Source organism: Hirundo rustica, chromosome W (genome assembly GCF_015227805.2).
Source record: "Hirundo rustica isolate bHirRus1 chromosome W, bHirRus1.pri.v3, whole genome shotgun sequence".
Taxonomy (NCBI): Eukaryota; Metazoa; Chordata; class Aves; order Passeriformes; family Hirundinidae; genus Hirundo; species Hirundo rustica.
The window spans coordinates 21,567,103-21,593,688 of NC_053487.1; the positions used below are offsets into that span (position 1 = coordinate 21,567,103).

Below are 26,586 nucleotides of genomic sequence, written 5' to 3' on the forward strand. Positions count from 1 at the left end.
AATGGGAAGCAAAGGGGCAAGCACTGATCTTTTCTCCCTGGTGACCAGCCATAGGACACAAGGGAACAGCTTGAAGCTGTCAGGGAAGGTTTAGGTTGGATATTAGGAAAAGGTTCACACTAGAGGGTGGTTGGGCACTGGAACAGGCTCCCCATAGGAGCGGTCACAACATCAAGCCTGACAGAGTTCAAGAAGTGTTTGGACAACACTCAGGCACAGGGTGGGATTTTTGGAGCTGTCCTGTGCAAGGCCAGGAGGTGGACTTGATGATCCTGGTGGGTCCCTTCCAACTCAGGATATTCTATGATTCTATGGTGACCTCTGAAGGAGATCATGGACTGCCCTGTGTTGTATGCAACAAGTTCCCACTACAGGTCAATGGAGGTAGGCCTTTCCCTTTATTCAGCACTGGTGATGCCACACCTGGAATAATGTGTCCAGTTCTGAGCTCCCCAGTACCACATAGACATACTGGAGAGATGTCTTGGTTTGAAAGACAGATATCTGCTAGGGAGGGGCAGGGCCTCTCTAGGAATGGGGGAATTCCAATTCCCCCCCAAGTTATTATAATTTAGAAAATTAAAGGAGTTTTTTTAAGGCAGATGTATGGGGAAAGGAATAACAGTTCTTTACTAGTAAATATAACAGGACGAACAAACAACAACAACTACAGCAGTAATAATAATAAACAGAACCAAGAACCTCAAGGGGCTTTGTTTCACAAGCCCGGGGCAGTCTGATCTCTTGGGCCCCTCCCCAAAAGCACCAAGCTGGAATGGTGGGACACTCCGAGGCTGATGGCTGAAAACGGCGGGTTGTCCCCAGCAGGCAAAGGGGTGTGTCCCAGCAGGCAAAAAGGGGGTGTCCCGGCAAAGTGAGCATTGCTGAAGAAGCCGCAACGGCTGCACAGGGCTGGCCCAGCTCCAGCAGGGCAGGCAAAGGGGGCTCCGGATTCCTGGGCACCCCAGCAGATGATGGATGGTGGTAGAATTCCCAGGATCAGACTTTCTGTCGACAGTGGACTCCTTCCGCAGCAAGCCACAGCCCGACTTTCCTCCCCCGAAAGATGCTGAGAGCTGGAAAAAGCACGTTCAGCTCCTGGAGCACTGTGCTTTTCCCTCCCCCAAACTTAAGTGATCTTCCCCCACCCTCAGCCACTTCTTTTGTGTGGGTCAAGCATCCTCTAAGCATCAGTATTTAGTCTCTTAGCAACTTATGGGGGGGGGGGGAAATTCTGTAGGAAAAAAAAAAACCAAAACCAAACCTAACCCCCAACAAGAGAGTTCAGCAAAGGGCCATGAAGATGTGACTGACTGGAGCATCTCACATATGAGGAAAAGCTAAGAAAGATGGGACTGTTCAGCCTAGAGAAGAGGCGGCTTGGGGGAGAATCTCATCAATGTATATAAATACCTGAAGAGAGAGTGCAAAGAACAATCAGGCTCTTTTCAGTGGTGCCCAGGGACAGGACCAGGGGCAATGGGCACAAATTGCAACACACAAGGTTCCATAAGAAACCCCTTTTTCACTGTGAGGGTGACAGCACTGGAACGGATTGCCCAGAGTGTTGGTGGAATCTCCCTTCTCGGAGATATTCAAAAGTCATCTGGACATCATCATGGGCTCTAGATGGCCCTGCTTGAGCAGGGGGATTGGAACAAATGACCTGCAGAGATCCCTTTACACCTCAACAATTCTGTGATTTTTTCCTCAAGAATTTCATTTTTGGTACTGGGCCAGTTGCACAGGTATTGTCAGCAAGCAGTTTCTTTTATTAAACTGTCAGGAAAAACAGTGGCATAAAATGGGACTACCCTTCCATCGTGGTTTAACCCCAGCCAGCAATTGAGCCCCACGCAGATGCTCAGTCCCCCACTAGCAGGATCAGGGAGAGAATCAGAAGGGTAAAAGCTACAAAACTCATGGGTTGAGATAGACAGTTCAACAGGAAAAGCAAAAGCACAAGCAAAGCAAAACAATTTCATTCAGCCCTTCCCATGGGCAGGCAGGTGTTCGGCCATATCCAGGAGAGTAGGGCTCTATCACACATATTAGTGACCTGGGAAGGCAAATGTCATCACTCCAAACATCCCCCTTCCTCCTTCTTCCCCTCACTTTATATACTAAGCAGGATGCCATATGATCTGGAATATCCCTTTGGTCAGTTTGGGTCACCTATCCTGGCTGTGTCTCCTCCCCACCTCCCATACACCCCCAGGCCCCTCTTCAGCGTGGTAGTATGAAAAGCAGCAAAGGCCTTGGCTCTATGTGAACCCTTGTATTGGTTTAGCACAGCCTGGTTTCTGGTGGCAGGGGGGCCAGAAAGATGGCTCCTGTGAGAAGCTGCTGGAAGCTTCTCATCATGTTGGGCAACACCAATGACTGATGGCTCTGAAGATGGACATGCTGCTGGCCAAAACTGGGCCAATGAGAAAGGTTGGTAACACCTCTGTGATGATATATTTAAGAAGAAAATCAAAACAAAGTCACAGGTTTTCCTCCTAGTCAGAGAAAAAGAGGAGGTGAGAACATGTGAGGGAAAACAACATGGCAACACCAAGGTCAGTGGAGAAGGAGGAGGAGGAGGTGCTCCAGGTGCCGGAGCCAAGATTCCTCTGCAGGCTGCATTGAAGACCATGGTGAAGCAGGTTGTCCCCCTGCAGCCCATGGGTCCATAGGGGATGCAGAGAGATCCACCCTCAGCCCATGGGGGAGGTGCCCGTGCCAGAGTGGGTAGATGCCTGGAGGAAGCTGTGATCCAGTGGAAGACCCAGAGGAGAGAGGGGGCCCCTGCTTCCAGGCTGGAGCAGTCTGTCCTTAGAGGACTGCACCCCTGTGGAGAGACCCATATCACAGCAGTTTTGGGAGGACTGTCTGCCCATGGGGGGAGTTCATGTTGCAGCAGGTGCGGTAGGACTGCTGCTCAGGAGAGTGGACCCACACTGGAGACGTGCACGGAGAACTGTCTCCTGTGGGAGAGACCCAACAATCTCACAGGGGAAGGACTCCTCTCCTATAGCAGTGGAAGAAAATCTTGGTGATGAACTGACCAAAAGCCCCACACCCTGCCTTCCCTGCACTGTCGGTGGGAAGGAGAGAGGGGCTGGGGGGGGAGGGTTGGAGGGAAGGTGTTTTAAGGGCTTATTTCACTTCTCATTACCCTCCTCTGATTCTGTTAGTAATAAATGCACTTTGCAACTTAAGTTGAACCTGCTTTGCCCTTGAAATATTTCTCCCGGTTCTCATCTCACTCATGAAGCCTTCATTATTTTTTTTTTTCCCTTTTTCCCTCCTCTGCCCAGCTGTAGTCGGGGGGGGGGGGGGGGGGGAGTGTGAGCCAGCGACTCTCGTGGGTGCCTGGTGTTGGGCCAGTGTCAAACTACGACAGCCCTGCTCAGCAAAAACAGAAACATCTCTATATTATCAACCCTGTGTTCAGCACAAACCCAAAACACAGCCCTACACCAGCCACTGGGAAGAAAATTAACTAACCCAGCTGAAACCAGCACAACTTCCGATTAAGTGAACCCAAATAATATCAAGATAATAAACCTAAGAGACAAGTGCTAGATGGGACTGCAATCAATTATTCACCAAACACTTATAAAAAAGCAGAGACTCTAATAATAAAGAAAATGCAAATTTTGCTTTTTATAGCTTAAAAATTAAGTTTGCATTGCAAAAGCAAAATGAAAAGGAAAAAAAGCCAGTTCTTTGTGGATTTTCCCCAGTTTGTACTTGTGAAAAGTGCATATTATATGGCTCTATGCAAGATATTTACTATATGTATTATGTTGTATTGTTTGTTAATGTTGTATTAATATTTTGATAGTATGGTAAATGTAGTTTTGTAGTTAAAATGTAGTTTTTATGTACCAACCACAGGAAAACGTAAATCTTTCAGAGAAAAAAAGAATTTACTACTTCCTTATCAGAAGAGACCAACTCCTCCTGCCTCTCTCAGCCTTGTGGACGCCATAGAGATTAAAGGAAAAAAAGTGATACTAACCAGAGACAATTCTTTGTTTGAATAGAATTTATGCATCATGTATGAAATGTATGAATATTCAACGGGCTATTGCTTTTAAGGGATAATCCTTTGTTAACAGGGGTCCTTCTTCGGAGCTTTTTTGCTCGGGGAGGCACCCAGACGTCTGTAACTTTGTTTTTTATTGTCTCGTATTGTCTTAACTCTAATTGTTCAATTTTTTACTCTAATTCTATTTTTATAACCATCTTATTTACTATTAAACTTTTAAAATTTTAAAAACAAGTGATTGGTGTTTTTCACTATTATGGTAGCAGAGGATGGTTAAAACACCTCACTGCCAGTGTGTCACAGAGACACACAAAGCAGTCACACGCAGACAAGATTTCGCAAGGCAGAGGTCCTTCCGATCCCAGCTCACACCTGAAAACCGAGAGAGGAAGAGACCCCTTTGTTTATTCTTTTACTTTTTATACATTTGTGGGTCTAGCAGAAGATTGGCTTTTTGGGGTTTCCACCCCTCAGCCTCAGTGGCCAGACAAATTGTCAGTTACAATTGTTTTCAGGTTAGAAATATGCAAACAAAGGACAGGGAATGAAAAACAAAGGATTTGTTTATATTACTTCTGTGAGAAAGGTAAAAAACTGCTCTAATATTCTACAGTAACTAAAAGATCTGACTCCATTTAAGAAAATCAAAAGGCTAATAAAGAAACTCAGAAAAACCAGGGTAACACCGGTGCCTCAATGGAATCAGGGTGAGGATGGCGTGCCCTGCCCAGTTGGCAGCCTTGCTCTGTGTTCCCCTGCTGTGACCGACAGATGCAGGTTACGATCAATGGACAAGAGGAGGCAATAAAACAAAGAAAAGGGAAAAGATTCCCTAAAACCGCGGTAATTAGCCCCTAAGACTAAAGTGTATACGAAGACAAAGACCCAAGGACAAAGGACAGGTAAGTACTGGTTTGGATGGGGCAGTTAAAAGGGGGAATGAATGTGTGTGAATGAGAGGCAGCTGGTTATCCCAGACCTGCTAAGCGAGTGTGGAGTCTCCTATGCTGCGTTTCCATTCTTTCGTGAGAAAAACGGCCAGTAAAGAGATGAAGCAGTTGATAAGAAGAGTGAGAGAATCCCCCCCAGGGAAATTGGGACTGAGTCTTAGAGAAGGGGTGAGACCCCTAGGAAGCAAAAAGTCTGCTGGATTGTTATAAATGAGAAGACCAAATTCAATAAATCAAAATTTGGAATTTTATTAAGAGACAAAATAACAGTCTCGGACAGCCACAATTAAAAAGGACAGCGTCGAGCCCGGGGTCGGCGACGGGTGAACAACGATAACATACTCTGCCAGTCTGTTATCCCCCAAGTTCACATCGGGGGTTTGCAGCAGCCTCTTTTTATACACTGGATCGCGGAGAGAGGCCTGAGATGACGAAAGTCCTCCATCTGAAGCAGCTTCGTTAAGTATGCAAGTTTCAGTTCTAAGAGTCTGAATGGATTAGCGGAGGAGGACAATGCTGTCGATGGTCGGTTCCAGGTGTGGTGTAGACATGCTGATTTTGGCCGGAGACCATCTAGATACAGATCTGAAACCATCATCGGGTTCTCCGGGCTATCATCTCTGTGTTCCGTTGCCCTTTGTTTCCTTTCAGCGATTCCTGGCAGTGACAGTCTTCTGTCCTCCTTTCTGGTAATTCCAATCAAGCTCTTTCCGTGTCCCTCCCAAACCTTTTCAGGCTAGGGATATTTTTGTATTCTGTTGAATCCCCTTCTTCCCAAGTTAACCTACAAAATGCTAAAACAAAACCTAACTTCTAACATGCTAGTTTATACAGGACTTATAATCATACATTCAGTATTACAATTTATATTCTATTAACATGAAGTAACTTCAGAGCAGATGTTACATTCCTTTTTAACGATTTGTAGCCAAAGCATGTTTGTGTCTCTCTCCTGGTAGCCAATGCATGTTTGTGTCTCCCTCCTGGTAATTCTTAATCATGTTATGTCTCGTGCTTCCCCCTCCTTTGTCCTTTCAAGTGAGAGAAATTCCTGCACCTTTTCTGAGCTGCTTTCCTCTGAGTTGACTCATAGTTTGTTGGATTAAAACAAAACTTACATTTATTTAGATGATATTACATTTTTATCTATCAACACGAATTAACTTTAGGACATATATCACATGGATTAAGGGGCAATTGCCCAAGAGCATCCAGGACTAAAACCTGCTGTGTTGAAGGATTAATATCCCAAGAGCACCCAGGGTTCTGCCGGATTGAGGTTATGCCCAAGAGCATCTAGGGTTGGACAACACAGCTGGATTGAGGGATAAAATGCCCAAGAACATCTAGGGTTGGACAACACAGCTGGATTGAGGGATAAAATGCCCAAGAACATCTAGGGTTGGACAACACAGCTGGATTGAGGGGATATCCAAGAGCACCGGGACTGGCCAGTAACACCTAAAATTGTAATAGGTGATTTGAAAGTAAAAGGTACCTTATTGTTGTTTTGTTGTGTGAGAGTGGGTCACACACAAAATCTGCCTCAGTTTCCCGGGCGGGTGGGACTGTGGCAGGAGGTGTAAGTGACCCGCAAACAGGCCATTGTTCCCCCAGGCGGGTGGGGGCCAGGGCAGAACGTGTGTGTGACCTACAATTCAGCCCTTTTCCTCCGGGCGTGTGGAGGGAGGGGTCATAGTAAAAGTGTAAGTGACACGCGATTCAGCCCTTTTCCTCCGGGCGTGTGGAGGGGGGGTTGTAGTAAAAGTGTAAGTGACACGCAAATCAGCCTCATAGGTGGACCAGCACCAGAGGCGACCAGATTCTGGGCCCTCCTCAGAGGCCCAGCTATACTGGAACCCAGAGGCCAACCCCAAGGCGAGGGGGGCCACAGAGAGCTTCAATTCTCTGGCGACAGGGATCGGCTTCATGTCCTAAGGGTGTAAAAGAGTGTGTAAAAGTGAAGGAGAAATGAAGTAAGAGCAGATGGATGAAAGCACATGTAATGTTGATTGTTATATCTCCTTGGAGGGAGGTGTATTGTACTGAATAGTTGTGTGGGATAGAAGGGATTTTTTTGTGTGTGTGCATAGATAGAAGTAAGTGGTCTTTAGGTTGTAAGAGAAAGTGAAAAACAGAGGTGGGGGATGAATAGATAAGATCTGGAAAAATGGGAAAGAAAAACAGTAAGTTGGATACAAGGAAGAAAAAAGAGTGTAAAAAATTACCAACGGAAATACCTCAAGATAGCCCTCTCGGCATTATGTTAGCTAACTGGGATAAAAACCCTTGTACAGGAAGAAAGGAAAAGATAAAGATGATACAATTTTGCATGATAGAATGGGCAGAGAAGGAAATAAGACCTGACCATGTTTATTGGCCTAGATACGGCTCTTTTGACAACTGGATTTGTCAGGCTCTAAATGTATTTGTAAATTCAAAAGAACCGTTTAATCCCGAAGCAAGAGAATATGCCACATGTTGGACAGGAGATTTTAGGAGAATAAAAATCTTTCACGTATCAGAAACCCCCGAGACGAAACAAGAAAAGAAAAAGGGGAAAGAAAAGGGAGGGGAACAGGAAGAAAAGAAGGAAAAAGAGTGGGATCCTTTGCAGGCTTTGCCCCCTCCGTTCCCCATTCGCACTCCCGCCGTTCGCGGCTGAGCCCCCTGTCCCGGGTCCTGCTTCAGCCCCGCCTGCCCCGGTTCCCGTCCCGAGTGCAGGCTCGCAGCCCCCGGCAGCTGCGCCGGTCCCCGCATACACCCCATCCCCGGCCCCGCCGGTGATTTTTTCTGCCCCGGCCACCTGGTCCGTGGCCGCCCTGGAGGCCATGCCACGGGTCCCTCCTGACGCGTGGTCTGGGACCACCGCCCCAACCGTGCCGGGGGTCCCGTCAGTCCCAGCCGTCCTATCTCCAATCCCTTCCCGCACTGCCCTATCCCCGGCTGCCCCGCCCGTGCCGGCTGCGCTGGGCGCTGCTGCTGCTGCCGCTTTGTCTCTGCCGGGAGCCGCTGACTCAGCCACCATTAGCCCCATGCAGGCTGCCCACGCTCCCCTCTGGTATCCCCCAGAACTGCCCCCTCCTCTGCCGGTCCCGGCAGCAAACCCCGCCTACGCTCTGCCCTTGGAGGACCAAGCCTCGGTGCCATGCCCTCCCCTCACCGCCCTTCCTGCCCTGAGCTCCGTTCCCTCGGTAACCACAGCTACTGCTCAGAGAAACGACTTCTCCCTAGAAATGCCTTATCGAATCACTAGAAAAACCCTTTCATCTGTATGTGAATGTAGAAAAGGGGGTAGCTCATGGAGTTCTGATCCAAGAGTGGGGAGGAGTAAAGAGACCAGTAGCTTATTTATCAAAGATGTTAGACCCAGTGAGCCACGGCTGGCCAGTATGTATTCAAGCTATAGCCGCTACTGCAATCCTGGTAGAAGAAAGTCATAAACTTACTTCTGGAGGTAAACTAATTGTGTGCACACCTCATGCAGTTCGAAATGTGTTAAATCAGAAAGCTAAAAAATAGTTGACAGACTCTAGAATGTTAAAATATGAAGCAATCTTGATGATCTGACATTAGAAGTAAACAGGAGTTTAAATCCAGCTCAATTTTTATATGGAGAACCAGCAGATAACCTAATACATAATTGTTTAGAAATTATCCAATACCAAACAAAAGTTCAAGAGGATCTTGAAGAACAAGCCCTTTCAGAAGGGAAATAATCTATGTGGATGGTTCCTCCAGATGTCTACAAGGAAAAAGAATGTCAGGGTATGCAGTAGTTGATGGAAAAACATGCAAACTATTGAAAAAAGAAAATTACCTTCAAACTGGTCAGCTCAAACTTGTGAATTATATGCTCTAAAAAAGGCACTGGAATATTTAGCATACAAGAAAGGAACTATATACACTGATTCGAGGTATGCTTTTAGAGTAATACATACTTTTAGAAAAATTTGGGAAGAACGAGGATTACTTAACTCAAGAGGAAAAGGATTAGTACATGAGGGACTCATTTTAGAGATTTTAGAGGCATTAAAACTACCTGAAGAAATAGCTATAGTACACATTAAGGGACACCAAAGAGGAGTGACCCCAGAAATAAGAGGAAATAATTTAGCAGATCAGGAAGCTAAGGATGCAGCAGAAAATGGAGCTGAAAGAGTTATGTTAATATTAACTCCAAATGAAGAAAAATTGGAAATCCCAAAGTTTAGTGAAGCAGAGATAAAAGAATTAAACAAGATAGGAGGAGAACAGGCTGAATCAGGGAAATGGAAACTTCCTGATGGAAGACAATTACTTAATAAAATACTGGCTAGAAAAATATTAGAAGACATGCATCAGAAAACCCACTGGGGTACTCAGGCTTTGTGTGATCATTTTTTAAGGAACTATGAATGCATTGGGATTTTTGGAGTAGCAAAGCAAGTAGCTGAAAAATGTATAACTTGCCAAAGGATAAACAAAAAGGTGATGAGAAAAACAACATTAGGAGGTCGTGAGTTAGCTCTTCGACCATTTCAAAGTATCCAAGTAGATTTTACTGAACTTCCTCAAGTACAAAGATGGAAGTATTTATTAGTAATGACAGACCATCTAACTCATTGAGTAGAAGCAGTTCCCACTACCAAGGCCTCAGCCAACATGGTAAGTAAAACCCTTTTAGAACAGATTATTCCCAAATATGGAATGGTTAATAGAATAGACTCAGACAGAAGAATGCATTTTACGTCAAAAGTGTTACAACAGATAATTCAATCTTTAGGGATAAAATGGGAGCTCCATACCCCATGGCATCCACAGAGTTCTGGTCGTGTAGAAAGGATGAACCAGACTTTAAAGAGAACTTTGACCAAGTTAATAGTTGAAGCCCAAATGTCATGGGTACAATGCCTACCTTTGGCTTTATTGAGGATCCGAACACAACCCAGGTCAGACCTGGGAGTGTCACCCTATGAAATGATGTTTGGGTTACCCTTTTTAACCACCCAACATGAAAATGCTACCTATGAGGTAGGGGAAATGAGTGTTAAAAGATACGTTAACACCATTGCAAAAACTCTTGAAAACTTATGGTTGAAAGGAATAATCCCTCAAACCACACCTTTAGACTTTAAAATCCATAATGTTCATCCAGGGGAATGGGTGCTAGTAAAAACCTGGAAAGAACAATCTTTAACTCCTCAATGGGAAGGTCCTTTTCAGGTATTGCTGACGACCGAGGCCGCGATCCAAACCAAGGAATGAGGGTGGATCCACGCCAGCAGAATCAAAGGACCTGTGGATGAACCTAAGGAGTGGACGATTACATCTGAACCGGGTGATACAAAATTGACTCTTAAATGGGAACTGGGTGGTAATGAACTGGGAAGACCCAAATGGTCCAGGAAACATACACAGGATCACACCTAATTGGGAGATAAGGCCAAGCTTATATCAGTGGTTTCAAGTACCGTCTGGACAAGTTTTGAGACGCCTCCGATACCCTCCTTGGGGAGGAATACTTCCACTCCAAACAGGAGGATCAGGACTGTTTCAGACAGAGAACTCTTGTATTCACGCCTTAGCCTGTGATTTATGCAAAGAGGAAGAGGAGTTGCAAGGAAGAGGAGTTCCATCAGTGCCAGACCAAATACCCTGTTTCATCCACCCAAATACCAGACATGCTAGCTGAGTTAAATGTAAATGTTTAGATTGTGGGAAGAATTGGTATTGTAGGTCACACAAGCGACACTCTTGTTGCAGGAAGTGTCAAGGGCCAAATAAATCTCCTATCCAAGTAGAATTCGAAGAAACTGAAATAGTAACTTTGTTTTGTGGATGGGAATTATTAGTGCCTGTTGAATGGGAGATACCTGAAGAACAGTGGGAAACGACAGTTAAGGAGTGTCAAAAACGATTTGTCTAGAAATTAGCTAAGAGGAAGTGACAAGGAAATAGAGGGCAAGACCAGATTGGCCTCTGTATTTGCCACCAAGAAGATCAAATACACCTGCTGTGGGTTGCAACCCCATAGGCATGGGAGGTGGGAGTATAAGCCATACTGGACCTCTGTTACTCCTTTTTCTGCCACTCAGTTTTTGTCTTCTCCCTTTTGGGATATCGACAAAGCCATGCTATAGGTGTTACCAAAAGCCGTACATGGAAAGACACTGAGGTTCTTTTTTCATTTCTCACACTTATGTCAACAGTCACTGTTATAACCCATCCAAATTAGGCAATTGCATACATAAAGGGAAAAAGTACTGGATTGCAGAGAACTTAGAAACAAGTGGTAGCAGGATGGGAAGTCAATGCCCAAAAGAGGAGAGATGGATTTGTTTTACCTACATTACTGGGCACAAAGCACAAGATTTAGTAAAAGAGCAATTGATAAGCAAAAAGGCTAAGTCAGTACAACCACCTAAACCTGTGCCAATTTCAATCAACGATTTATATACCAAACTTGAACAGCAATTAGAAAAAGAAATAGATATCTCAAGAATGAGTAAAAATCAGTTTATAGAATTAGGGGAAAGAATAAGTAAGGAACTTAACATAACCAATTGTCGAGTCAGTGGAGGGGCTTTGATGTCAGAAGAATGGCCATAGAAAGGCAGCAGCTTCAGCCCAATTGAGCTTCTAAAATGGAACCAAGCAAGTACAAGTGGAGAATACAGACCAGAAGGGTGGATTTTAAGCTCAACAGTGATAGGGGAAGAATGTCTCTGGGGCACTGGGAAAAGGTTAATTCATGAAGTAGGAAAAACACCCTGTAAAAGATATAAGGTTAGTAATAGAACTTCTGTATAGTGGGTCCCAGAAGAACCAACCGTGTATTGGACCCAAGAAAAAGCAAAAAAGTGAATTGTAAGTATGATAACAAAATAAAACTTTTTCAATGTAATGATACAGGTAAAAATCCTTACTATGGCATCCCAGAAATTTCCAAATTTTGGGAGAATATAGATCAACAAAAATTTAACTATTAGAAAGCTCCAGATGGCTTATTTTGGATATGTAGAAAAAGAGCATACCCAAAACTCCCCTCCCAGTGGAAAGGGAGCTGCACTCTGGGAATTATACAGCCAGGATTTTTTCTTTTACCAGGACCTGATGGGGATCAATTAGGGATACCAGTTTATGAGGATCTAAAGAAAAACAAAAGATAATTGATTAGATGATTCCAAAAATGGGGAAATGAGGAATGGCCCCCTGAACACATACTGGAAACATATGGGCCAGCCACCTAGGCACAAGATGGGAGTTGGGGATATCGAACCCCAATTTATATGCTAAATCGTATTATAAGACTTCAAGCCACTGTAGAGATAATAACGAACAAAACTAGTCAAGCAATAGAATTAATATCAAAGCAACAAACCCAAACAAGAGCGGCTGTGTATCAGAATAGGTTGGCTTTAGACTATCTATTAGCTGAAGAAGGGGGTGTTTGTGGAAAGTTCAATACATCAGATTGTTGTTTAAAAATAGATGACAATGGAGATGCCGTCATGGACATAGTCAATGATATCAGAAAAATCACCCACGTACCAGTTCAAAAGTGGGAATCAATGCTAAATGCTAGCTGGTGGGATAATGTGTTGGGAGTAGAATAGTAAAAAAAAGTTAAGCTTCTTTCTTTTATGTGCTACAGCTGGTCTAATATTTCTTCCTTGTTTGATCCCCTGTTTCATTTGACTCATCACCAGTGTAGTACAAAGCATGCAATTAGTGAACATTAACCAAAAGTTGCCTACAACAACAACACCACAAAAGATTATAGTGTTAAAGAAACAAAATAATATAGAAGACCCCTTCAAAGAAGCGAGATTGATTTGTGAAAAAAATGAGCGAATAATGAAAGCTAGAAAACAATGAATATTGCTCGAGCCAAATTAATTATAAAAAGAAAGAGGGAGGATTGTGAAAAGTGCATATTATATGGCTCTATGCAAGATATTTACTATATGTATTATGTTGTATTGTTTGTTAATGTTGTATTAATAGTTTGATAGTATAGTAAATGTAGTTTTGTAGTTAAAATGTAGTTTTTATGTACCAACCACAGGAAAACGTAAATCTTTCAGAGAAAAAAGAATTTACTACTTCCTTATCATAAGAGACCAACTCCTCCTGCCTCTCTCAGCCTTGTGGATGCCATAAAGATTAAAGGAAAAAAAGTGATACTAACCAGAGAGAAATCTTTGTTTGAATGGAATTTATGCATCATGTATGAAATGTATGAATATTCAACGGGCTATTGCTTTTAAGGGATAATCCTTTGTTAACAGGGGTCCTTCTTCGGAGCTTTTTGCTCAGAGAGGCACCCAGACGTCTGTATCTTCGTTTTTTATTATCTCGTATTGTCTTAACTCTAATTGTTCAATTTTTTACTCTAATTCTATTTTTATAACCATCTTATTTACTATTAAACTTTTAAAATTTTAAAAACAAGTGATTGGTGTTTTTCACAGTACTTTTGCAGACAGTTTGGGTGCTCAGGATCCCTATCTTAGTGATCCCCAAGCTGATCTCAGTTCTGTGGGGGGTTCACAAGATGGAGGGGACTCCTTTGTTCAAAATGGCCGAAGCCATGTGCTCTCAAGCCACGAGGAGCCGCTCTCTTTGCCTGTCCCTCCTTCCCACAATCCCTTTCGCAAGCCCTTCCTCTCCTCAGACCCCTCCTTCCCTTCGGTGCCGCTCCTGGCACCGCCCTCTCATCTGACTCCACCCCCTACCCTCAAACCTCCGCCCTCTGACTCTGCCCATTGTGACTCAAGCCTCCAGCCCCTCCCTGCCTCTGGTTCCCATGGTTTCCCCACCCACAATCCCAGTTCCCATGCCCCAGAGGGGCGGGGTGGGGGAGCCAGGAACCCGGAAGCAGGAAGCGATCCTGGCTTTTCTAGTACCCCTTTCAAATAGGGACAGTCAAAAAGGGAGGGGGGGTGTTGTCCATGGTTATTGGGACCCCTTCCCCCAACAAGCAATTCAGGATTTATGCAAAGCTCAGATCAGTTTTGGATATGAAAGTGAATACCTTTGCAACAGTTTAAAAGCAAATTTAGCAGGGAATCCTAGTTTCCTTTGACCTCTGAAGAGATTTACTTACGGAGCTTTGGCAAAATCCTGAAACGGCTGTTGATAATAATAATAATTTCCCAATTCAATTAGAACATCTATGTGGTGATAGTGAATGGGTCTCAACCCTCAAGCAGGCTCAGGAAATTCCTTTGCTTCCATCAGAATCTTTTGTAGCATTTGTGGAGCGATTAACCAGTGCTATCGAGTTACAGGTTAAGGAGGAAGGAGCCCAGGAACAGGTCCTGGAGGAAATAGCTCTGGCCAATGCAAACGAATGGTGCAAGGCAGCTATCCTCAGCCTGTCCATGGAACTGGCTCCAACTTTACATGACATGCTCCAGGTGTGTGCCAGGGAAGTTCCCTTCATAACAGCTCACTAAAGCCACAGTTCCACAGTCAAGCCACCACAAAAAGCCGCTGCTGTAGACACCGTGCCTCCTGTGCCTGTGCCATGACCACTGCCCAAGAGAAGAACAACGTGTCTCCTGTGCGATCAGGCTGGACATTGGGCATTTCAATGGCCTTTAAAGAGACAATTACTGGACTTTCGGGATGATGAGAGTGTCACAATCCGCTCGTACAAGCAGGGGTCGTGATGGTTCGTTTACTGATCTCAGAGTGCAAAACACAACACAGAGGGGATTTCAGCATTAAAACAAATGCACCTTTTATTGATTGACCATAGCAAATGCGATAGAGGGATTAAGAGTGAGAGAAAGAGATAGAGAAAGAGATAGAGGAAAGGGGGTAATATAGCTACCAAACGTGGAGACAGAGTCCTCGTGGTCCGGTCGATGGGTCCACCTGTCACGTCAGGGAGAGTCTCTCAAAATCTCTGGTTAACTCAGGGGTTTTTATTATAGTCCTCAATCACAGGGGTAACAGGTCAATCTATTGAAGCCACCGAGGGGGAACAGGTAATCCATGTTCTTAGCAGTAAGCGAGAGCCATTGTCTTCTTGGTCCAACGATCACGCCTCCAGGCAAACATCTCGCTTCAGTTAAGTCAGCCCCCACCCCCTGTATTAGGGTTATTGGGGTCTCATGTCTCAGTCCTTGAGAGGGGCTTCATATAGGGGTCTCAATCTCAGTCCTTGGAAGGGGGTTTTGATCTCTGTCTGTCATGGTGGTTGCGAAACAGATGATGGATTTTCCGTGGGGGACCACCAAAGTTACCCCAGAAAGTTCCCTTGGCCAAGAGGTGGGGAAATTCATAGGCTATTGTTGTGAAGCAGGGACCATGAAGCAGGTGTAATCTTCAGGTACAGAACTACCATTACACTGCTCAAAGCCAGTGTACCGTGGCGTGGTGACACAGGAAAATGCACCTGTGGACGATTGGCGAGCATCCACCTCGAGCAGGCCAGAACTGCAGTGGGGTCCTCAGAGTCCTTATGACGATCGTGAGGCAAGTGAGGGGAACTTCAGACAGACTCTTACAGGGGACAAGAGGTCTCGGGGGCCCAAAAGGAATTTTTCAAAAAACTAAAAGCTGAGCGCTGGCTTGCCCAGCGTACTGACATAAATGGGGCAAGTCCGAAGAGGGGGGAGAAAAAACTAGAAAATGTAAATGTTGAGTTAACTAATCCTGCTTTAACAAGTTCTGCCTTTCAGCAAAAGTCACCGGATGTGATAGGAAAGGATCCAGCGACCAGAAAAACAAAAAGTCCTCATGCTCTGGTCACCTGGGGTCGTGGGCACACCTATGTGTCCACTCCCCCAGGTCTCAAGTGGGTGCCAGCTGAGTGGGTGAAACCTTTCATCCCTAAAATTGCAAAGACACCTGCAGAGGCCCCACAACTGGCCAGTGCTGCCTGGAGGAGGAGAAAGCGCCGAACCCTCTCCTAATTATCCCTTAACAGTGTTTTTCTGGACAGTTTGTTTGCACTAAAGGTCATTTTTTTTCTTCTGCAACTTTAAAGGTACTCAAGGTCCAAACTCTGAACATCTCCCATGGACTGAGCCTTCCACCTTCTCAATTTAATAAGAAAGAGGGAGATGTTGTAGCACATAAATTTGGTTTATATTGTGTTTCATTTTTATATTGGGGTTTGTAATTTTTTTCTATTGTATCCCCTGTCCCCCTTGGAAACTGTATCACATGGTTTGTCCCTGCTTGACCACGCCCATCCCCCACACTGGAATGTAACCCAACTCTGTTCCACTCCCACCTTATCCCTGATTGGGTAGTGACTTGTCCCTGCCTCTAGGCCCTTCCCCCTGGGGAAAAAGCCCCAGCATTGCCAGGGCCTCACTCTCTCTGGCACTGGCGGGGATGGGGAAAGAGCTAAGTAAGAGCTCTGGCCAGCGGGGGCAGGACCCCAGAATAAAGCCGTGATATCCCCCCAGACAGAGAGGAGGCTCTGTGCCTTTTGCCATCGACGGTCGTCTGGATCTCTCTAAAGAACAACCACAAGGCTTCACTTCAGCAGCCTTTTTTTTACTATTTTAACCTTGAGACAAACGTTTCTCCCCCACAATTGAAAGCTGTCCAAAAAAATAGGACCACACAGGCACCCATGTCTCTAGACCAGTTTCCTCATGGCCTGCCACTGTCCTGCAGCTCTCTGAGTGGTGAAGTAGTATATGCTGCTCAGAGCCACATGCCTTGCTGTCCACCCCTTCCCAATCTATATGAGACATTAATTTTGAAGAATTAAGGATTTTTAGGAAAATTAAGATAAGTTGCTGAATTAGCTGAAGTAGATAGGTAAGCTTTGTTCGCAGTTAACAGGAGCCGGATCTTAGATGAGCTATCCCGGATTTACTAACTCATTGCTTGTCAGCTTCATGTTTGTGTAGCTGTGCTTGTAATGAAAAACAAAATGTGGTAAATAGGACATAAGATAGCTGCAGACTTCCTGCTTAAAGGACCCATTGAACACAGGAAACTATAAGTTCTACCAAGGATTCATTTGCCATGAATGCATTGAAAAGGTAGAAAGGTCAGAACAAGGAAGACTCATCTTACTTCCTCATTTTGGGTGACCCCTCCCCAGAAGAGACCCTCGACTCATTTTAAGAAACAAACTACGCATGCTTAATAGCCTTTTTGCCAATTAGCATACGAAGCGAGGAATGGGAGGTGACAGGGGTATGAATATGCATTTGTGTTTTGGGTATTCAACACTTTTGTAAATAAAAGGCTTTGTAATTACCTGTGAATTTTGCAGTGCGTATTAGGGAGCTATCCTGCATGCTGCCCGGCCATAATAAATATACGCTTTCTAACTTTAAACTGTTAGAGAGTTTTTGTCCATCACAGTTGGGTATCGATACTAGATCAATACCCATATTTCTTTAATAAGTCATTTACACACGCTCTCATGTTCACCAGCCTCACAGAGCCCCACTAAACACCACTGCATCAGTCACAGGCAGCACTCTGTAGGCTTCCCCTGGCCACCAGCCCAGTCCTGTCATCAGACACTCCTCAGCATGAAGATGGCCTATTATGTTCATATGTATACACACACACATTCCTAAAGTCTGACACTCAAGCTGTTTTTATTCAGCTCCTGAGGTAGAAGGGGCAATGTGGGGAGAGATGGCATCAGAAAAAAGGGGATTTCAAAACTTACCTTCCACCCACAGCTCCTCCACGTTGGTTTCAAGAATTGCTGCCCTTAATCCTAAAGTGAAAGCCCCAAATATGAGAAGGCCAACAACCAAAAACTTTCCACAGTTTTTCTGAATGCAACAGCCAAGTTTAAATAATAGTCTCTGAAGCTTTGCTCTCAGCCACAGTGGTGCTTTTCTTCCAGTAGCTTTCCCCTACAAGGCAAGGAAAGGTTAGTAGTTAAGAGGCTGGGGCAGACACACAGGCAAGGCACATTTATTCCAAGAGGACATATGGGGAAAGCCCCCCTCCAACCACTAACAGAAGCAGAACAGTTATTTATACGTAAATGCTCATATCCTCACAGTGTCCCTTGGAGTAATGACAGTAATGCTGTCTTTTGGGAAGGGACTTCATCCCGTGTTCAGCTGAGCAGCTGGCATTCACCATTAAGTATTCCTGGAGGCCAAGATGAGTACCTGCTGGTAACCACCCTATTGCTAAACCACCACACAGATTTGGGATCCCATCACTGCTTGAAAATCTGAATAAATGAGACAGTGTGTGTGCCTGCTCCCTGCCTAAGATACCCATTGTAGGAGTTTCCTGGGGTGTGTGGCCAGATGGGACAGGTGGTGACGAGAGACCTCTGGAGTCAAGGCTGGTCTTAGAGCATGTGGTTTATTGCATAGGTCGTGAGTGAAGGGGCCCTGCTGAGAGCTTCCAGCCGCAGCTCAGAGCAGGCCCATGAGAGAGAGAAAGAGAGCTAGGAGAGAACTAAGAGGGCGAAGTCAGAGAGTGAGGAAGAGGTGCTAATAGTGTAGTAGAGAGCAGAGAGGAAGAGAAGAGCGAAGAGAGCAAAGTTCCTGTTACAATACATTAAATCCTTTTCCATACTGAATATTCTAATTTACACTAACCAATCTAGTACAAGATACAAATCCTATAGCATTTACATACAGCCTATAAGAATCATTACATTACCCTATGTGTTACACTTTAAACTCTAAGAGTTGCTCTTCGAACCCCTCTTGCCAAGCTAGCAAGGTCTGCTCTGACCCTTGGACTTTTGGTAAAGAGAAGGCCATTGTTAAATCAAGGGAGGATTACCTTCAGCTGGCCATACCATTGTTTTCCAGACATTCAGTAACTAGGACATCTCAGACATCGAAACTTGCTTTCAATTCTATTTCACTTATAGGTTTCATATTCTCAAAATCTAAGCAGTCATATTTATAAGGCTTTCTAGTTTCATCCTTCCCAACACCCATTACTGTCTTGCACTCAAGTCACCACTACCAGTTCATGTTGCAACACACTCATTCATGCTGGCAAGAGTCATGGTTCTAGGGGAGAAATAACTTATGTCAATGAATCTCAACAGGCATATCAAGAAAAAAAAAGTCCCCTTTCCTGTTCTCATTATACCTATAAAAGGCTGATGGGGAGGGAGATGTCAATAGTAAAAGAAAACTACTCTGTAGGAATTTGTTGGCATTTCTCCCATTCCCAGCCCTTAGCGCAACTTTGTAGTAAACGCATTAGCCACATGGTGAGCAGTGCTGTAAGATGATAGGAAATTAATTTCCATAGTCTGGAGATACTATGTGATCTAAATTAGGAAGCAGAGCAGCCATCTATAAGTTACAACAATATTTTTGAACTGAAGAGGGCAGCCACATAGATGGGGTTTTTTGCCTTTCCCCTTTTTAACAAAACCTAGAAATTTGCTCCACGAAATTAAATGCTCTCTGTAAAAAGCCATTGTCTCTCGGGGTTGTTTATTTTGAACGTTTTTTGTTTCGCATAAGTTAGTAGTTGGGACCGTTCCGCTTCCCCTCCGAGTCGGGCTTCCAGTGCACTCCTGCACCTCTGGCGTTTCCACGCTAACAATAAAGCCAGTGAGCCGAGAAGACTCAGTACAACCTGCACAGAAGGTTTAAGGTAGTAATTTATTTACAACTTTGAGTTTTCCTCCGAATGCTAGGGTAAACGTTACAAACTTTCTCTGCTATGAGAACCCCTCTGAGGATAGTCACGTTTTAAGCACTCGGTGGAGAACTTTGCAAAAGCACAACTTTTTGACAAGAAAGCAGCCGCTTAGTTTATCCCCTTTTCCGGTTAGAGAAGTTGCAGTGCTACGAGGCAATAGAGAAGCAAAGGAAGTGGAAAAGGGAGACGAAAAGCGAGAACGGGACAGAAATTATACAGGAGGTGAAACTGCCTCTGGGAAATTTAACTAGAGGAGTGCTCCTCAGCGCACACACACACCGGACAAAGCATATGCAAGACGGGAAGGAGACCACTCTCTCCCGCACTAGAGTCACAGACGTCTCTCTCCTTTTCCCAGCATTTTATTGGTGGCTTTTAATTCCACCTCTTCCTTGCACCCCCCACGAGAAAACACTTCCCCCCAATAATAGTACTAGTGTGTATTTACATTTAAAAAAAAAAAAAGCCTGAGAGACTGAACACACCTTTGAGATCTGCTCCAAGGCGAAAGTCGCATCACAGTAGCTTGGTCGTTGCAAATACTCCCGATCGGGCGCCGCGGTGCGCTGGTTCCCTCCAGTCCTTCGCCGCCTCCCACTATCGCTCCTCGCCACCCGGCTGGGGTGGCCACCGCCCATTGCAGTGCTGCTCGTCTCCGACTCCAATACGTTAATAGCTGAGGCCATGTTGCCGCCGCTGCCAGCGGGACCCGCGGGGAACTGGCGGCACTGCAGACCGCAGGATACTGCTGCTGCCGCCGTCGCTGCGTGGACGCTTCACGCGGGGCATTGGGCGGTGGCTGCCGCCGCGGCCGCTCCAGACGAATCTTACCCTGCGCCTCCCATTGCCACATCGCGCGCAGTCCCCAAGGTGCTGGCAACTACTCCCCACACCCAAGGAGAGTGGGTGGGCAAGCACGACTCCCCTCCCCCGCCCCAGAAGCCGCCGCGCTTTCCTCCGCTCCCGTTAAAACCGCTTCTTCCGGCCTCCGCTGCCTCTGAGAAATCACTGCCCGCGGCAGCGCTCAATGGCAGCAGTGCAGTGGTGGCACGGCGGGCTGCGGCTGCCGAGTTGTCTCGCCGCGGTGCACCATACTGTCTCAGCGCCGGGGTGCTACCCGCGAGCCGCGACTCAGCGCTATGCCCCACGGCGGCGGCCGGCGAGCTGCTGCCTGGCACTCTTCCTCGGCATATGTCCGGCAGGATCGAGCTGGAACCCCACAGCTTAAAAGAAGAGGTGAAGAAGAAAAAGACTCTACATTTGGATAAAGAGGAGGGGTGGAAGGGGGAGCACTGAGAGAAAGAGACAGGGAGGAAATAAAAGCTGAAAGCCCGCCCCCGGCGCTTTCAGATGGCCTGGGTTTCTACGAGATGGAGTAGGGTAGAAATGACCTAGCAAACATGTCTATTATTCGCTGCTTAGCAACAGCTCACCAAAGTAGAGAGACCACCCAGAGAGGCAACCCTTGTGTGTGCATCGGCATTTTTAGGGGAGCCTTAAAGAGATCCAGTCTTCTTTGCATGCAATACTTCCGTTAAGGAATATCTCCCTTCCTTTCTTCATTTTCTCTTCAAGATGTTTTTTCGTTCAGAATGCTTTTAGACAAATACGTGCTCAGAACTTTCTCGCGATCCATAAATATTTTTCTTATTAAAAAAAAAGGGGGGGGACAAGAGGAAAGCAGCATTTCTAAAGCCTTTAAAAGTAAATCTTTTTGGGGGTAACTTGGCCTCAAGCTGCAACAAATACTGAGTTCCAAGATAAATTCCCAGGGTTGCAGAAATAATGACAGGGTGGTGAATACTGCAGTAGGAAGTGCCAAATTTTTCTCTCTGACCTCATTTTTTGACTAAAGAGGTGATTTAGTTCCTTGCAATAAAAACACCGTCCAGTTAGAAAAACAGTGTAACTTTATGACTTGAGGGATTTAAAGCCGCACAGTAGGTAGCCTGTTTCAATTTAGGACTCATTCTTTTAAACTGAAACAGGAGGATAGTAAATTTTAATATGTCTTAGTGTAAAAATTAATGAAATGCAGCCTGCCTGGCTGCGCTAAACACTTTTTAAACTACACGTGATTGTTAGGATGACCCTGCTTGAGCAGGGAGGTTGAACCAGATGACCGCACTGTGGTTCCTTCCAGCCTTAACCATTCCGTGATTCTGTGTTTACTTTTATTGGCACTGCTCCCCCTGTCTCTGTTCATTTTGAACCAGTCATTAATTGCTTCTCTTTCAGCTGCACACATTTTTGTCTAGTCTTGGGACTGCATGTACCAGCCCTTAGCACAGCTTGTCGCAGAGGAGTCGCAGGAAGTGGACCAGCACAGAGGATGCTCCACTCCGTGCCCCATCAGACGTGGCTCTGTCTTGGGCAGACCTCCCAGCCTACTCATGCAGAGGACAGAGAAAAATTTGCCTGCTGCGGCTCTGCATCTGGTGTGGGGAGGCTCATTGGGAGCTGCCTTCGAGCAGGGCAATGGCTGCTCGGCAGCAAATGAGCTGAGCTTTAAGGCGCAACCAGCGGTGTGCGTTCATTTGAAAAAAAAAAAAAAAAGTTGAGGGCCATACAGGACAACACGGAATAGGACCTGTGAGAAACATGGCTCACTATTTAAATTTTTTTATAAAAGTTTAATAAGGGGTAAAAGGAACAATATCCAGTGCTGGGGTGCTTTGGCAATCTGCCAAAAGCACACCATTAGCTTAAAACAATGTTCTTATATATGTTTACATTACACGGGTTAAATGCATATTCATTAGTTGATGGCGATTGACAAAGAGACGTGGACTCCATGAGTTGCTCATACGAAGCTGTTTATTAATCTGCGAAGCTGAGTTTATATACCTTTTCAGTCTCTATAGTATTTAAGTAACTAGGTGTCTTGGTTTAGGGACAAGTTTGGGGGAAAACTCCTGAATAGGATTCTTCTGGGAAGTAAACTTAAATGGCCCCTCCCTCAAACTAGTCTGGTAAAAAAACTTTTTTGGAGAAAAGTAGAAAAAACTATTTTATTTAACAAAGTGCATACAAGTATAAAGAATTAATAATATTAAACAATAAAAGCTCTTGTTCCAGAGAGAGATGGCAAATTGAGAAAGTGTTGAGGGTTAAGTTTCCTGTAGAAATTTTTCCCCCTCCCAAGTTGCTAGGAGACTAAATGCTGAGTGCTTAACCTGGACAAAAGAAGCTGATAACTTAGTTTGGGGGAGGGAGAAAAGCTCCCGGGGAGAGCTGAGGGTGGGGGGTCTCGCGGCTCTCTTCTTCCGGGGGAACACCGATCGGGCCGCTGCTGGCTGCCTGGAGTCCATGGGTAACGGAGGGGTCTGGCCCTGAGAATTCTACCATCTGTTGGAGCACCCAGGAATTCGGAGTTCTCTTCGCTGTCCTGCTGGATTTTGGGTGAGCCCAGGTCCAGCCGCTGCGGCTTCTCTGGCACTGCCAACTCTGCCTGCCGAGGACACCCCCTGCCTGCGGAGGACAGTCCGCCGCGCCCGGCTTCCAGCCATCAGCGCCGGAGCTTCCACCGTTTGCCCTCGGGGTTCTTGGTTCTGTTCTACTATTGTTATAATTGCTGTTGGGTTTTTTTTGTCTGTCCTGTTATATTTACTAGTAAAGGACTGTTATTCCTTTTCCCCATAGCTCTGACTGAAAAGTTTTTTTTAATCTTCCAAATTATAATAACACGGAGAGAAGGATTTGAATTCCTCATTTCCTGGAGAGGCCTGCCTCTCCATAGCAGACACCTGTCTTTTCAAACCAAGACAGAAAGTTCTTGCCGTGGATGTAGCTCGGCTCTCTCTCAGTCTTTTATCAGTCTTAGTCCTTCTGGCGCTGCTGGAAAATGCCGAGGTCTAGGCCCCGGTGGGCCGCAGGTGCAAGCCCCCAGTGCTCCCCTGCATTTTCAGTCTAGAGCAGGTTTAAATAGTTCTAAGAAAAAAGGAAAAAAAAAAAACAGTCCAGGGAACTTCTCTGCCCTAGCTAGCTGAAACTAACTAAAAGCAAAAAAAATCTCTGTCTTGTAGTTTCTCTAAGCCTCTGCTGAACACCCTGTCCAGAGAAGAATGTGTAGGAGTCAGGCAGTTTTTTTAAAACAAACTCTGCTGAGTCATTGAAAACCGATATAGTCACGGACAAAGACCCTCTAACTAGTTAAAGTTAGAAAGTGGTATGTTTATTCACTGGAGGGCAGCACGGGAGTCATCTCCGAAAGGCATGGCCACCCTGAACAAGGCTCTTTGCTCTCTATTTATTTTCCAAGATCTTACATACAATACATATGCATAACCCCAGCACCTCCCATCCCCGCTCTCTATTAAAATGAGGCTATTAGTCCTTCACGCGTGCGCAGTTCTTCTCTTGAATTGGGTTGGTGGTCTCGAATTGGGTCAGTGGTCTCAAAGGATGAAGTCAGGAGAGTCTTCATCAGGTCTCTGTGACCCTCTGGCATGATCCAAGGTCCCCTGCTTTGTGATTGATTGATGCCAAGTCCATGTGCTGGCCATTGATCTTAGTGGTTTCAATCTGTTCTTATGACGGTTCACTTACTCCACTTTTTCTGTAAACAAGCTCATAATATAACAGTTAGCTCTTGCTTGGGCATCTAATAATCATTAACCTACCATTTACTAATCTAACTTACATTTTGATCAATATAAATTGCTTCTAACCCTTAGCTAAAATCTTCACTCTTTAAAGTTATGTCTCACTGCTCTTCTCCTTGTTCTTAGAACTAGTCTTAAAGGCACAGAACTCAATATACAGCGCAAACAGAACAGATGACTGGGGATACAAGCCTCATAAAGTCACCCTAGGACACTAGGTAACACTGCAACATTGCTTAATTCAATGCCTGATGCAAACTAACACAGGTATGTTCTGTTTTATCTAAGTTCTGCTTGATAAGCACATATTGTACAAAGCACATTGCTATCTCCTGCATTCCTTTCTCCAACTTCTGCTTTCTGTTGCCAAGGCTTGCGGCCTACTAATGCTAACATATCCACTTCTGTCTTGAGCTGAACAGTGCTCCCAGCTCAGCTCTCTAGCTGCATACCCACATCTCCCCCTTTCTGTTCCACCAATAGAATTTTCTTTGTGGATTTATTAATCAGTTTCTGCATGCATTGCAAAACACATGGCAAACAAATCATCATAAGCAATAGTATGGCTGAAATATAAAATCCTGTTTTAGCTAAATGTTTAAGCCAGCTGTAATAGACTATGAACACGAAGAAAAGTTCCAATAGGAATTTATTACATTGCAGCAAGCAAAGCAAAGGCAAATACAGCGCTGGACGGCAGGGGGAGTCTCGCTCCACCAACTGCCGTGAATTGGCAGGTTTTTCAGTCTTGCTTTTATCTTGCTTCTTTCCTCCGATGATGTATGTGTGACGTGTTGCTAGGAGGGTCTCTTTCTGTCCCTCGGTGGTCGCAGAGATGAAGGCTGTAGTTGTCCTCTTCCTTATATGGTAACTAAGCTGGAATTCCTGAAATGTAAAGCTGATTAAGCAAGTAGAGAGAGAGAAAAGAAATTGGGCAAGGGTATGTTTGCCTATAAGCTTAGATAGTAACATAGTAACTTCCTGTTATCTTGAGTTATTTGATCTCCAGTGAACAAAAAATAGTTAATGTTTATCACAATTCCCCCATTTCTCTTGTTCTTACTTATTTTTGTTCACTGTATCTTTGCAGTTCTTGTCTAGCTAACTCTAAAGTTTCTAAATTTTCTTCTTCAGGTATCTGATCATACTTAGTCCTAAGAAGCATAAGATGTGCCGCTTCCAGCTGGCTTTTCACTATAGTAATCAGTTTATTAAATATACATGGTCCAAAGGTAAGCCCGAGTGCCACCAGAATTACTGGCCCCGCAATAGTAGAAAGCAGTGTGGTTAACCATGGGGAGTGGTTGAACCAATTTTCATACCAATTTTGATGTGCTTCATTTTCTCTTTTCCGCTGTTCTATCTGCTTCCTTAGTTCATTCATAGTATTGATTACTTGTAGAAAGCAATCATATTTATAGGGCTTTCTGGCTTCATCCTTCCCAACAATTACTACTCCTGTGTGATCTGCATACGAACAGCATTCCTCTTTTAGCGCTACACAAAGGCCCCCTTGTTGTAAAAACAGCAGATCTAAACCCCTTCGATTTTGTAATACTACTTCTGACAGTGATCTCACTGATTTTACTAACCCATCAATTGCTTTTTCTATTTTACTTAAATCTTCATCTACAGAGATTCTTAGTGCTCTAAATTCTTTCTGTTGGTTGACTAATGAGGTTATCCCTGTTCCAGCTCCTACTCCTCCTACAGTTAGAAGAGTTGCTATAGTCAGGGCGGTGAAAGGTTCTCTTCTCATGAGGTGATGTTCTGGGGTTGTGTGCTGTTCAAGGACATAATCTTTTGGATGATAAGTAATTTTTGGTATAATAGTTACTTGAATACAATAGTCATGGGTGTGATTGAAAATTTTTAAAGATAAACAAGGAGTAATTCCTATACTCTGGCAAACCCATCGAGTATTGGGAGCTGGGAGCAACCAATCTGCTTTTTGTTTTTGCTTTGGGTTTTTCACAGTGATGTTACACAAATGTTCTCTATTAGGGGGAACAGTACCCACACACTGTCCCTGTCCGGTTACCTGAGAGAGCGTTACTCCTTGAGTACTTTCTTTAGTCTTTTTCCAAAGGCATTCTTTTGGATTAGTCCCATTTATTCTTCTTGCTTTAGCCGTTACTCCAATGGCTTCATAAAAAGGAGGTTGGATGTTATAGCAAAGCCAGCATTCTCTTGTTAAATCAGGGTTTGTTCTATTTAGAATGCCATAACTAGCTTGCATTATTTTCCACAGAGTACCATATTTAGTGGCTTCTTCAGGGGCATCAGCCTGAGGCACTGTTAATTCTCCCAATCCCCTGCTATTTGTAGTGTTTGTCCTGCTCTGCCTTACTACCAGTACTGGGTTTGGTCCTACACCCCC

General features: G+C 44.8%; 1 protein-coding gene across 2 annotated transcripts in view; it reads right to left on the reverse strand.

Annotated features, from left to right (window-relative positions):
* The window catches only part of LOC120764911 (protein patched homolog 1-like), a 148,496-nt gene extending 127,641 nt beyond the window's left edge, over positions 1-20,855 (reverse strand). For both annotated transcript variants that reach the window (XM_040089044.2, XM_040089047.2), the window contains exons 1-2: positions 20,088-20,855; positions 17,633-17,825 (exon numbers count right to left, since the gene is read on the reverse strand). In XM_040089044.2, coding sequence (XP_039944978.1) covers positions 17,633-17,825; positions 20,088-20,288 — 394 coding nt within the window. In that variant the 5' untranslated portion in view covers positions 20,289-20,855. The remainder of the gene's footprint in view (positions 1-17,632; positions 17,826-20,087) is intronic.
* Positions 20,856-26,586: the final 5,731 nt, after the last annotated feature.